Here is a 14,050-nt window from a genome sequence, read left to right as displayed (position 1 = left end):
AAGACTAGTGGCTGAAATGTGTCTGGCATTTGGATGATATTGCTTAAATTTTAAAAGAATACAGACACATTTTTCAACTGGACATGTTTATGCCTCAGGGGGATACTCTGATGAAAGTTATTTTATTTTATTGAACAAGATTGCTTAATAAAAAAATCTCTTAAGGCCCCATTTGCACAATACACTTAAAGCAGTATTGTACCGTTTAAAACAATCATGACTTTTCACAAAGAATCCTGAAAACTGTAGTTTGTTATGACTACAGAGAGCTTTTAGGAGACCCATTATTCCCCTCACAGAGCTAGAGTTTCCAGAGGCATTTAACAATCAATCCCTCTTCCTGGGGAACTCTGGGAAAATCTATAATGAAATGGAGCCCAGCCAGAACAGGGCCCCACAGTAGCTGCCTGCTTGCCTCATGCTTGGGAGGGGAACAGGGGTCTTCTAACAACCTTCAGCACCGTGAATAAACTACAGTTCCCAGGTCTCTTTGGGGAAAGCCACAACTGTTTAAAGTGATATGATACTGCTTTAAATGTATAGTGCAAATGGGGCCTAAGTGGTGTACATAAAATGATATAAATTTTTAATTAAAATAGCAATAACAGCACTTTAAAACAGTAAACTTTTGTGTGTTTGCTTGTCTGTTTGTTTGCTTTCTTGTTTGCTTGCTTGCTTTTTATATAAGATAAGAGTTAGAGGCATAAAATCAACAGATTTAAAAAACAAATGTACTGTACAATATAAAATTAAATGTCTGGGTAGGCTTGCCTAAGCAAACAAACAAAAGTTTTAAGCAAGTGTCAACCTGTACAACAAAGCCGCCTTCCTCATATCTACAGGTTGGAGTTCTAGAGAATAGGTGCTGCCACACTCAAAGATTGATTTTTTTCCCTTGCAAGTGGATATGGTTAATAGTCATGACCACAAGACTATTGCTTTACCCACTATGCTACCATACGTATGCATTTTCTCAACCTGGAGTCAGACAGTAGTTCTTTCTTCCAGAGATTTGAAGGTGGGTTGAAAGAGAAATTGATGCTTGCCGTGCGTATATTTATCCCACTGTTCTTGTGATAACAGGTTTTGCAGATTTGTTGTGTTTCAAAAACCTGCAAAACGTGTTTGGACCGGAGGCAAATGTAGGTCAAAAGAAAACAGACGTTCACCATGGGAAGTGAAATGGTGCGCAAAACATTTCTAAAAACATTTCCAAATCTAGTCTGATTCTTCCAGTCCTTGGTCTTGGTATGAAATGTAGGCCTGTCCTTTATCTTTTCTCATAAAGGCATTCCTTGACTGGCCTTCTGAGTCATACTTGCATTTTGGTTCACACTCTGCTGTTTTACAGGCCGTTGGCTGTGATAACATTCTGGATTCTTCCAAGAAGGAAGACAAGTGTCTTCAATGTGGTGGAGATGGCAGAGCCTGTTTCGAGGTGAAGGGCTTCTTTGATGTGCCCAACCTCCCTAAAGGTACAGAATAGCGTATCTTCCACAACAGCTCAGTAGTGAGATAGCAAAAAATGCTTGGGCTGGGTCTGGCGGGGAGAGATTCCATCGTGCTTCTTCATCAATTTATATCTCCAAGGCCCAAGGAGCTGAAGCACAGGAAGGCCTTGACTGTATCAGTGCAGAAGCTTGATGCATCATTAGCACCACTACTTTGGGCTGTAACTTATCAATTACATGGCTGGGCTGCTTTATGGGCAATATGAATCTGGATAGAACCAATCCAAAAGCGACGGAGTAGTTACAAGTGGATTTATGTCTTCTTCCACTTGCCTGCTTATTCATTCTGAAAAACACCTTCTGCGCATGAAAGGGCAACTTTAGCCTGCCTTCGTTGTCTATTACCATCTGCCTTAGTAAGTAGAATTTACTGTGCCTGACTTGCTGCACTTTCTTTAGGCTACAATCAAATCTTCATCATTCCCATGGGGGCCACGAGCATCCGGATTAAGGAAGCGACACCTACCAGGAACTTCTTGGGTATGTACAACAGTTTTTCTATTGCTCTGTGTTAAAAGAGAGAGAGAGCTGGGGGGGGGGGCTTAAAGCACATAATTCCCAGTTCATTCACTTAATTGTGCACTTCACTTAATTCTATATTAAATTAACTTAATTCTGCATATTCAGAAATTTCACATGGTACAGTTGTCCTGGGACTATACCACTCAGAATGCAAGTGGAAGATTGCTCAGTTCATGGATGAGATTGGGATATAAGTAACAAGGTTGACCTTGCAGAGAAAATCTGGCAGTGGGCCTCTGTCTGCTACAAAAGCAAGATACTTGGACAAGAGAGCAACTGATGTCAGCTGTCTAAGAATACTGGCTTCCCATGGCGATTTGATTTCACAGCATTTATTCAATGTTGCACACAGCTCTCAGTAAACTTTGTAATATATCAATAAACCCTGAAGCTATTGACATCCTTTTTTTATGGGATGCACAGTAATAACAACCATGTAACAACAGAGGTGTATTCTGGATGTGGTATTAGTCTTCTATAATGAGCCTGAAATGAGCCTAGTTTGGTTTCCAAACTAGACAGCTTTTACATTTCTCCCCTTGTGCCCTCTGGGTTTTTTTCCTTCCCCTGCAGCCATCAAGAACGCGCAAGGGGCATACTATCTGAATGGCCACTGGACGATTGAGTTCAGCCGTGCCTTGCATGTTGCTAGCACAGTTGTGCATTATGACAGGGGTTCTGAGGGGGATCTGGCACCTGAACTTCTTCACGCCAGGGGCCCAACTACTGAGCCCTTGGTCATTGAGGTAAGCCCAGTTTCCTGTTTTGTATATTCCCCTCCTCTTCCAGCTTCCACAGAGGGGGTGCTCAGCATTATTCCCAGAGGGAACTGCGGGACCTTAAATAAAAATGCAATGCCATGTAGATTGAAGGGAGAATAGCCATTTCTTGGCCAAAAAACAACAGTGAGGGTGGATAAGAATCATAGAGTTGGAAGAGACCACAAGGGCTATCGAGTCCAACCCCCTGCCAAGCAGGAAACACCATCAGAGCACTCCTGACATATGGTTGTCAAGCCTCTGCTTAAAGACCTCCAAAGAAGGAGACTCCACCACACTCCTTGGCAGCAAATTCCACTGTCAAACAGCTCTTACTGTCAGGAAGTTCTTCCTAATGTTTAGGTGGAACATAAGAGAACTTGTATCTATGTTACCTACGCAACTGTGCATTAAGATCCATTTAGATTATTGCCTGTTGCCGAAAAGAGGTGCGGGGTACGCCCTATTCCCCAGCAAGAAAGCAGTTCCTTCTTTTAATTGAAGGAAGACTCTTCTTTGTGAAAAAGGAAAGGCATAAAGTAGACCCTGGGTGGGGAGGACAGTCCCAAACTGGACATGAGCAGTGGATAGAAAAGGAGTGTGCTTTGGCAAGGATCTGGGTGTTAGGTGTAGTTCATACCTAGAGCAGATGAAGCGAGGAAAGTTCCTCAGCTGTAGCATTCCAGTCAGCAGATGGGTGATCACATGGATTAATGCCTCTCAGCGAACACAAGCCCAGTTCCAGGAATGGTTTTACCACCTCATCTGCCTTTTTGAGGTGAACTGGGCCAATGCCAGACAACGCAGCTACAAGAGTGAGGAAAGCAGTTATTTGCATTACACCTTATTTGCCTCTTCCCTTTTCAGCTTATCAACCAGGAGCCAAACCAAGGGGTACACTATGAATACTACCTGCCAACACAAAGGCAGAGCTTGGGCTACAGCTGGGCCTATGGTTCCTGGGGCGAATGCAGTGCTGAGTGTGGTGGAGGTAAGGACCTATCATAGGATGCTAACTCCACACGGGAGTTTAATGTGGATTTGAAGCTGCATGTGCCTTGAATTTTTCATTGTCATTCACATGCCATTTTCAGCATCCAACTGGCAGCCTGCAGCAAACTCGGATTTTTCCAATTTAGGGAAAATCCAAAAAGGGAAGGAGATCTATTATAAAAGCATTCACCATTTGGCTGTGGATACACTGAAGAGCATTATGTGGGCAGCTACTGGTTTCAGTGATGCCATTTGATGCCACACCCCCTATTTCCATCTTGCTTCTGTCAGGCATAAAATCGAAAGCAGTCATGTGTGGATGAAGGCACACAAGATGACAACACAAAAACAGCAACCCACATATGTGTGAATGTTCTCGTGTGGACACAGCCTTCTATTTAAATTTTGCTTCTTGGGTTCGATGAAGATGATGGAATGCTATATTGTTCTTAGATGTATAGTGTTTCTAATCTCTCTGTAGTTTTAACTGCTGCTGTGGATGAGTGGTGGTAACCAACATCCTTTGCTGTTTTTCTTTTATAGGTTATCAGACACGCTTGGTCTTTTGCACTATTGACAATGAAGTATATCCAGATTATATGTGCAGAGATAAACCACAGCCAGAAAATAACCAAACTTGTGGCCTTCAGCCATGTCCCCAGACAAAACGGTGAGACTTGATTTGCCTTCCCTGCCTGGTTTGAACCATTAGATTTATGAACCTAGGAATTCTGAAATCCCCAGGCAGTGTCTCTCTTCTGCCCTTAATGCATTGGAAACGTAGATAAGGAGAAATTGTGGCTCCTAATGTGCATGAAGATGATAAACAGATTGTTATTCAAGACAATTCTTTGTGCTGACAAGCTATTATGGAATGGTTTTAGCATCTTTGAAAATGCTAAAAAGGACAGGGCAAAAACCTCAGTCTGAAGGATCATAGAACTTCTTCAACCTAAGTTGGAGGCTGGGGTCATGCTGGAGAGCAGCCATTGTGGTGAATACAGGTGGTAAGTGACAAGTCCCTATGTGGGGAACTAATTTTTAATTTCATCCAGAGGTTATTTGGACGTGATTATTTGCAGAGATATGGAATGGTTTTTCTGTGTCCCGGTACTGAATTTTTTATATAGGAATGGGATTTATGCTCAGGATAGTGTACAGATTTTAAGGTTTCCCTTCAAATTGCCATATGATACTTCCCTTGCGGAGAGAGATGGGCTGTGGAGCTTTTCCACTTTCAGAACTTCTCAGGATCCAAAGCTAACTTCCAGTGTGCCATTTTATGGGTCCTTGTAACTAGACTGGCACAAACAAATCTGCATCATTGCGTACCCAGTTCAATGCATCAGCCAAACATTGGAGATCTGTGAATATATCACTGATGTATTTCTTCGTGTTGTCTCTAAATGCAAGGGCAGGAGGGACAACTTGAGTTCATAGGGTAGAAGTAGGTGGGTTTAACTTCACACACACACACACACACACACACACACACACACACACGGTTATCTCCATTTCCTCCCACTCTTGCAGCTTCAGTTAGCTGTGGAGATTGGGGGGGGGCAGACACTTGCAATAAGATACCTGAAAACCTTCCATGGCTAATACTTTGGGGGGATGCTTCAGGGAACTGGTACAGGAAGAAAGGGTCAGCTGCCACTCCCCCATATGGCCTTGATCCAAATTGGACCCCAACTCCATAGCAGCCTTTTTATTTAAAAACAACAACACACACATCAGGGCTGCATGAATAAAATTTCAACATCTTGTCTAGTTTGGCCCTAAAAGACAATGTGCAGTCATGCTGTAGCAGGCAACCCCAGATGTCTATATATTCACTTTTGGCTTTAAAATCTTTGTTCTATATATATAAAGGATATCTTACCTCTATCTGCCGGGAGCATGGAGCCGCAACACAGCATGGAGCTTACAAACAAAGAGGTAACAAGGAGAAAGTGATTGCAGAGGCCCTGCTCAGTTCCTCTTTCCCTTTTCCCCACCTGCAACAGTGGTCTTCAAACTTTTTTCAATTGTGCAGGACAAATTCGTGCATATTGCCAAGGAACTCTGGGTTGTGTTCTGAGTTGCACATTCAGTTCATGTGGATGATGTGGTATCCTGGCCATTCCTGTGGAGCTTCACCAATGCCCACTGTAAACTGAGTGCGTGCCCCCAGACTGCATCCATTGGCTGCACATCGCAGGACCAATTTGCTAATAATGGATAAGCTGTCTTTAAGGTCAGCCATACACCAAAGAACCCAGGGCAAGTTTCTGAGGAGTGCCAGGGTTCATAGGTATTGCCGGGGGGGGGCAGGGGGGGGCAGCTGCCTCCTAAATCAATACAAATCTGAGGTTCTGCCCCCCTAGGAAAAGCCTCCCCCCAACAAAAATCCTGGCTATGCTCATGCCAGGGTTCTTAAGGATATTGTTTGAAAGCCACTGTTCTAGATTGCTTAGAGGAGCTTTCCTCCTTGGTGACGGTCTCAGTGGCTGCTTATGGCTTTGGCTGTTCTCTGTAAATCATGATAGGGTGTGGTAGATGCTGGGGAAATGGAGCTTTGCCTACCTAGGAGTGGCTGACCTGTGGTCATCCATCCTTTCCCATTGGATATGCTGGCTGGGGCTGACGGGAGCTGGACAGGGACGGCCTAACTTCTCATGTCTATGCACTGGTATCCTTTAGATTGTGATTACTCAGGCTGCCTTTGAAGATGGTTGAGAAACTGCAGCTGGTGCAGAATTTTGCAGCCAGATTGTTGGCTGAAGCAGGGAGATCCATACATATAACACCAATTCTGGCATGATTGCACTAACTACAGATTGGTTTCTGGGCTGAATTCAGACCTATAATGCCTCATGTGGCTCAGGACCCCAGTACCTTGAGGACCACCTCTCCTGACATGAACTAACCTGGACCCTGTGATCGCCATCTGAGGCCTTTCTCTATGTGCCTTCTTCACAGGAGGCCCGGAGGGTGGCAACACAATAAGGGGGCTTTTCGGCTTTATTGTTATTGTCAGGGGTTCAGAAGCAGAGACGCAGAGAAGGGAGGAGACAGAGAGCGAGGGGGAGGAATACGAAGGAAAGATGAGTGGGGATGACGAACCGAGATCGCCGAGCTTATCCAGTGAGTCCGAGGATTCCCAGAAGGGAGCGCCAGCAGTCAGAGCAAGGGGGGAAAGCAGGGGGACACCCCAGGAAGAAGGGTCCAGAGAGGAATCAGAGAGCAGCAGTTGGAGATCGGGACCCACGTACCCAGACGGGAACAGCGGAGAGAAAGGGGACCAGATATCGGGTTCCGGAGGCTTTCAGAAGGAGGGAGGGCATGAGTCAGGAGTAGTCACGCCCACCTCGGGGAGCGACGAAACGATCAAGAGGAAGGTTGAGAGTTGGGCGCGCGCGCCAAGTTCAAATGTAGCGGAAGCTGGCGCAGTAAGCAGCCCAGAGAGTGAACCAGGTCCCAAAGCCCGCCGCAAGGAGGCGGAAGGGTCAGGGGGGTCCGCGTCAGAAGAGAGTAGGAAAAAGGAGACCCCGGGGGGCAGAAGGACCCAGAGACGGAGGGAAAGGCGCAGGAGGTGGAGCAAGGCTAGGGTATTAAGCTGGTGTGCTAGAGGCGGAGACTCAGACGGGTCTTCGCCGGTCTGACCTAGAAGAAGTAGGGCTGCATATTGCAGTTTGGAAATGGAAGCTGTAATCCAATAAAGACTCTTTTAACCTGAACGCTGGCTAACGTGGTCCTATGTGAGCTGGGACTGAGTGGCAGCCCTGACAGTAAGACCCGTCTCTTTTAAGCTTCGGACACCTGATACCTCGCAGCGGAGGCAGAAGCAGCGAGAGGAGGAAATTGGTGTTTGGGAGCGAGCTCACAACGGTTGGCAGAGATGACGGAAGCAGAGAAAATTTCAGCGCTGCAACAGGCAGTGACCCAATTGAACGCGGAGGTACAGGCATCCAAGAAAAGGGAGGAGGATGCGGCAGCCGCCTACAGAGATCTCCACGCCAGGTTTGAAGCATTGGTTAAGCATGGGCAGCCAGGACCCAGACCGGAGGGGGTTGGGTTGGCACGGAGAGCAGGAGGGCTTGTGGCTCACTTAGATGGGAATTTACAACAGTACCCCAATTTTCGAGCAGACGTAATGTGCGCACTGCAACTGCTGGCGAAAGACTTTAGGGATGAGGAAGAGAAAGTGGGGTTTATACTATCCCATTTGCATGGGGATGCTAAAGCGTGGCTACGCAATTTGTGGAGGGATAAAGATCCGGCGCTTCAGAATGCAGATGCCTTTATCAAAGCGATGGATGCGTGCTTTTTATCTACCATTGACGTGGATCTTGCCCGACGGGAGATTCATGGACTGAAACAAGGGAGGGCGAGCGTACGCCAGTATCACGCCCGCTTTTTTGCGCTGGTCAGTGCCTTGGAATGGGACCGGGATTCGCCCCCAGTCAGAGACCTCTTCTGGGAGGGATTAAGCAGTGCTGTTAAAGACGAAATTGCGAGGGGGGAGAGGCCCCGGAGCACGCAGGAGGTGGTCCAAAGGGCGCTGACTGTGGGGGTGAGGCTGGAAGAACGTCCGTGGTGCAGAGACGAAGGACGTGGAGGGCGCGAAGCAGCGAGAAGTTTCTCTTTCGTTCCCAGGGACGCTACGCGTGCGCAATCTACACCTCCGCCAGGAGGGGGAGTGGAACCTATGGAGGTGGGAGGAGCCAGGGCTCAGTCAGCTACCAGAGCCCCTGCACCGGCGGCAGTCAAGACTAAACCTCCTAGAGGGACCAGGAAGTGTTATATATGCGACAGCTCTCAACACTTGGCGAAAGAGTGTCCCCAGAGGAGCTCCAAGCACACTGCAGCCTCCGCAACGGTGAAAGCGGCCACGCAACACAGCGAACACCAGCAGGGAAACGACGATGTCTGGCTGGAGACAGAGGCACTGGGGCCCAGCCAGACGCATCACTGAAGCAGTCCCCAGCGATCTTGCAACCCACAGACCCCCTCCCACCCAAACCAGTAGTGCAACTCACAGCATCTCTCCAGCTGCCCGATGGCGTCACTATCGAAGTCCCGCTTTCTGTGGATTCTGGAAGCAACGCAGACTTTATAGCACAGGATTTTGTGGAGCAGCACGCTATACAGCTATTGCCGGCCACTCTGCCCCTGCAAGTCGTCACAGTGGATGGCAGAGAGTTGCTGGGGGGGCAGGTGGTGAAGCAAACGCCGCCAATGGTGATGCGCCTTGGCAACCACAGGGAAGTCATCAGTTTTAACGTCACACGACTGTCGGACACACCCATTGTGTTGGGCATGAGTTGGCTGGACAGGCACAGTCCGACACTGGCTTGGTACCAGCGACAGCTGATCTTCGGCTCCTCTTACTGCGCAGAACACTGCATCCTGCCCGGACAGGAGGGAGAGGAGGAGGAATCACAACTGCAGTTGGGAACGTTGCAAGCAGTCCCCCACAAATACGCAGACTTTCTGGAGGTCTTCTGCGAGAAGGAGGCAGACAAGTTACCACCGCACAGGCAATATGACTGCAAGATTGACCTCCTACCAGGGGCGACGCTACCGAAGGGGAGGCTGTATTCCATGTCTGAGGATGAACTACAGGAACTCAAACAGTTCATAGATCACAATTTGGAGCGCGGTTTCATCCGGGAGTCCAGGGCAGTAGGGGGCAGTCCTGTTTTCTTTGTGAAGAAGAAGGACACGCCCCAAAAGAGGCTGGTGGTGGATTTTCGCCTCTTGAACAAGATGACCAAGCCCTCTGATTTCCCCATGCCCAGGATTGACGACCTACTGGCGACGGTGCGCAAGGGACGCGTGTTTACCAAGTTGGACCTGCGAGGGGCGTACAATCTCATCCGCATGAGGGAGGGCGATGAGTGGAAGACAGCCATGTTCACGCCTCTGGGCACCTACGAGTACAGAGTGATGCCGTTTGGATTGCAAAACGGTTCTCACTGTTTTCAAGCTTTCATGCATCATGTGTTGGCGGGACTCCTCTACAAGAAGTGCGTCTGCTTTCTGGATGACATCCTGATATTCTCCGAGTCGCAGCAAGCGCATGACCAAGACGTTCGGGAGGTGCTGGAGAGGTTGCAGCAGCATAGACTGTACGCCAAACTGGAGAAGTGCCAGTTCGACACGACGGAGGTGGATTTCTTGGGTTACAAGTTGTCGGACAAGGGGCTAGCCATGGACAGCGCCAAGGTGCGAGCGGTGTTGGATTGGAAGAGCCCGCGCAACCGGAAGGAGGTCCAGCGGTTTGTCGGCTTCGCCAACTTCTATCGCAAGTTTATCAAAGGGTTCGCGATGCAGACGGCGGCTATTACGGACACGCTAAGCTCCAAGAAAAAGAAATTCATCTGGACGGAGCAGGCAGAGCAGTCCTTTCAGGCACTCAAGCGTCTCTTCGCGTCGGAAGAGCAACTGCTGCATATCGACCCCAGCAGACCGATGCGGGTAGAGACAGACGCGTCCGATAGAGTAGTGGGAGCTGTCCTGCTGCAGAGGGACCCACAGGGGGTCTGGAGACCGGGAGCGTTCTACTCCAGAAAGCTCAGCAAGTCGGAGCAGAACTACACCATCTGGGACAGGGAGTTGCTTGCCATTCATGCAGCATTCAAAGCATGGAGGCACTTCCTGATCGGCGCCAAGCACACGGTGCAGGTCTGCACGGACCACAAGAATCTGGAGCACTGGCGCACGGCGAAGTTCCTGAACCAGAGGCAGATACGTTGGGCGGAGTTCTTTGCTGACTTCGATTTCCGAATAGAGTACGTCCCAGGCGACACCAACATCATGGCGGATGCACTGTCCCGAAAACCGCAATACCTCGAAGAGGCGACGCCAGCGGCAGCCATGCACATCTTCGCGCCAACAGCGTGGGCGTGCGCTTCGGCCACAGTAGACCTGGAGGCGGTGCGGCGGGCGTTGCAGGACGACTCATCCGCGCAGGCGAAGATGGCCGAGGTGCACAAGGGCACGGCGAAGAGCGACGAGTTCCAGATACGGGACGGCTTGCTCTTACGTAAAGGGGCCATCTACGTGCCTGGAGATGAACTTCGCGCCAAGGTACTGCAGCAGTTGCACGACGCACCCACGGCCGGGCACTTTGGCACGGAAAAAACGGTGGAATTAGTCGCAAGGGACTTTTGGTGGCCCAGACTGAGAGGGGAAGTCGCGGACTACGTCGCGAGGTGCGACACCTGCCAGAGGGCCAAGCCGGTGCACAAACCACCGGCGGGACTGCTCGAACCGCTGCAAACGCCGTTTGAACCGTGGGAGAGGGTGGCCCTGGACTTTGTCACGGATCTACCCAGCTCGAGAGGCAAGACGGCTGTACTAGTGGTGGTGGACTTGTTCACCAAGATGGCACACTTCATACCGTGTGCGAAGGTGGCCACGGCAGAACAAACAGCCAAACTGTTCATAGATCACGTGTTCAAAGTGCACGGGCTGCCGCGGTCTATACTGTCCGACCGCGGTCGCCAGTTCATCTCGAATTTCTGGCAGAAGCTGATGGGCTTCCTGAACGTCAAAATCAACCTGACATCAGCGAGACACCCGCAGACCAACGGGCAAGCGGAGAGGGTCAATGCCATCATGCAGCAGTACCTGAGATGCTATGCCAATCAACAGCCTGCGACGTGGGTGGATTACCTGCCGCTCGCCGAGTTCGCCTACAACAACACGAAGCACGTGTCCACAGGGGTGACACCGTTCTTCGCCAACAATGGGAGGAATCCCAGAACCTTCCCGGGACTGGACAGAGTGGGGGAAGGGGAACCGCAGACGGCGGACGCTTTCGCGTCTGAGTTGCAGGAGGTCCACGATCAACTCCGACGGCAGCTGGAGCTAGCGAAGCACGCATACAAGGTGCAAGCGGACAAGCACAGGCGGGTTGGCGAAGAGATCCGAGTGGGAGACTGGGTCTGGTTGGCAGCCCACGCAGTGCCGACCAGATCGTTAGCCAAAAAGAAGTTGGGGCACAAGCAACTCGGTCCATACCAAGTCGAAGCGCAGATCAACCCAGTAGCTTTCAGGCTGGTGCTCCCGGAGGGTTCCAGGATGCATCCGGTGTTCCACAGGTCGGTGCTCACTCCCTACAGGACACCTCACAGGTTCCAGGAACCAGGAACAGCACCGAGTCCGTCTCAGGAGCGGTCGGAGGCGGGAAGATTGTCACAGCAGGACCCCATCAACGAAGTCACGGAGATTTTGGACTCCAGATGGGGGGAAGACGGAGTGGAATACCTCCTAGCCAGGGAGGGCACCCGGGCTAGTGCTAATAGCTGGGTGCCAGACTACGCTTTGGAGGAACCCCTGCTCAAGGACGAGTTTCATGCCCTTTTCCCACACAGACCCATGCCAGCAGGCTTCTTCGACGACTGGTTGTTCACGCCCACACTTTCCTCCAGCACGTTCCATGGCTTCGACTCGGACGGGGAGCCCGCACAGCGCACACATTCCCCAGAGGGGTCACCGGAGGGTTCGGCGTCCGACACCTCGTATTGGTGGGACGATCGGCCAGAGGAGCAGTGGCGCCGGAGGTGGCTGGAGATGCCAGGTCAAGCGACCGACGCAGAGACTGACATGGACGTGTGCGGGGAGGATCTCGGTTTCGAGCACGGCGGCACTGAAATGGAGGCGGAGCAGCTCACCGTTGACGAACGCGAGGAGGAAGACTCGGAGGTCTTCAGTTGGCGGCCAGCAACGAGGAGCGCACTGTATCCGGCATTCACTCCTGTGATGATGGAGCACCCTGCAACCACCCTTGAAAGTGGGGAGGGGGGAAGGGGGGGCTTCGAGGGGGGGATGGATGTCAGGGGTTCAGAAGCAGAGACGCAGAGAAGGGAGGAGACAGAGAGCGAGGGGGAGGAATACGAAGGAAAGATGAGTGGGGATGACGAACCGAGATCGCCGAGCTTATCCAGTGAGTCCGAGGATTCCCAGAAGGGAGCGCCAGCAGTCAGAGCAAGGGGGGAAAGCAGGGGGACACCCCAGGAAGAAGGGTCCAGAGAGGAATCAGAGAGCAGCAGTTGGAGATTGGGACCCACGTACCCAGACGGGAACAGCGGGGAGAAAGGGGACCAGATATCGGGTTCCGGAGGCTTTCAGAAGGAGGGAGGGCATGAGTCAGGAGTAGTCACGCCCACCTCGGGGAGCGACGAAACGATCAAGAGGAAGGTTGAGAGTTGGGCGCGCGCGCCAAGTTCAAATGTAGCGGAAGCTGGCGCAGTAAGCAGCCCAGAGAGTGAACCAGGTCCCAAAGCCCGCCGCAAGGAGGCGGAAGGGTCAGGGGGGTCCGCGTCAGAAGAGAGTAGGAAAAAGGAGACCCCGGGGGGCAGAAGGACCCAGAGACGGAGGGAAAGGCGCAGGAGGTGGAGCAAGGCTAGGGTATTAAGCTGGTGTGCTAGAGGCGGAGACTCAGACGGGTCTTCGCCGGTCTGACCTAGAAGAAGTAGGGCTGCATATTGCAGTTTGGAAATGGAAGCTGTAATCCAATAAAGACTCTTTTAACCTGAACGCTGGCTAACGTGGTCCTATGTGAGCTGGGACTGAGTGGCAGCCCTGACAGTTATCTATTTTGTAGACACCAAATAGCCTTTTTACCTGGGCTTTGGGCCCTTAATTTGAAAGGTTTCAGGTATTTGTGGCCTCTTAGGGCAGGATCTGTAAGAACCGACTTATCTGTATAGATGTGTTTGTGTAGATGTGTTTGGCTGTGTTTGTTGTAATTGGTTTTAGTGTTTATATTGTTTTTGTAAGTTGTGGGTAAAGTGACATAATAATAATAATATAATGAAGAAGAAGTTGCATTAAAATTATCCTATGCTGTTCTCAGGATGGGGAAGAAATTTTATTTCATTGCACTGATCATTGGCCATTACATCATAAAAGCACTTGCCACTGGGTGGCACCAGGCAAAATTCCTCCTGGCATCTAGGACCAAGAAAAATGTTCAGACAGTGTTTCTAGTTTGCAGTCTTTTTTTGTGTGTTGTCTGGCCATGATAACAGAGCTGACTAGATTGATCATCTGCCAACTGAGTTTATTTTTATCAATAGACTTCCTTTGGGAAGCTGACCTCCAGTCTCAAGGAAACTCTTGCATAGCATCACTTTGGGTCTCCTTCCCTGCTGTGATGGGTTGAGTTTATTTTACTGCAGCTTGGAGGACTGAATTGTCCATTACTGCTCAGTATAGACAAATGGCTATTAATTGCAAGTACAATATTTTCCTTCTGAATATAGATCTTGC

General features: G+C 50.1%; 1 protein-coding gene across 3 annotated transcripts in view; it reads left to right on the top strand.

Moving 5' to 3' along the window:
* The window catches only part of PAPLN (papilin, proteoglycan like sulfated glycoprotein), a 64,018-nt gene that overhangs the window by 24,258 nt on the left and 25,710 nt on the right, over positions 1 to 14,050 (top strand). For 2 of the 3 annotated variants that reach the window (XM_081190451.1, XM_081190450.1), the window contains exons 7-12: positions 1,352 to 1,475; positions 1,911 to 1,991; positions 2,607 to 2,779; positions 3,659 to 3,782; positions 4,328 to 4,454; positions 5,660 to 5,725. In XM_081190451.1, the coding sequence (XP_081046577.1) occupies positions 1,352 to 1,475; positions 1,911 to 1,991; positions 2,607 to 2,779; positions 3,659 to 3,782; positions 4,328 to 4,454; positions 5,660 to 5,725 (695 nt within the window). The remainder of the gene's footprint in view (positions 1 to 1,351; positions 1,476 to 1,910; positions 1,992 to 2,606; positions 2,780 to 3,658; positions 3,783 to 4,327; positions 4,455 to 5,659; positions 5,726 to 14,050) is intronic. The other variant, XM_081190452.1, reaches the window with a different exon arrangement.

This window comes from Podarcis bocagei, assembly GCF_964188305.1.
Source record: "Podarcis bocagei genome assembly, chromosome: 1".
Taxonomy (NCBI): domain Eukaryota; kingdom Metazoa; phylum Chordata; class Lepidosauria; order Squamata; family Lacertidae; genus Podarcis; species Podarcis bocagei.
Note: the sequence above shows the minus strand (reverse complement) of the source record. Positions and strands in the feature narration are given on the sequence as shown.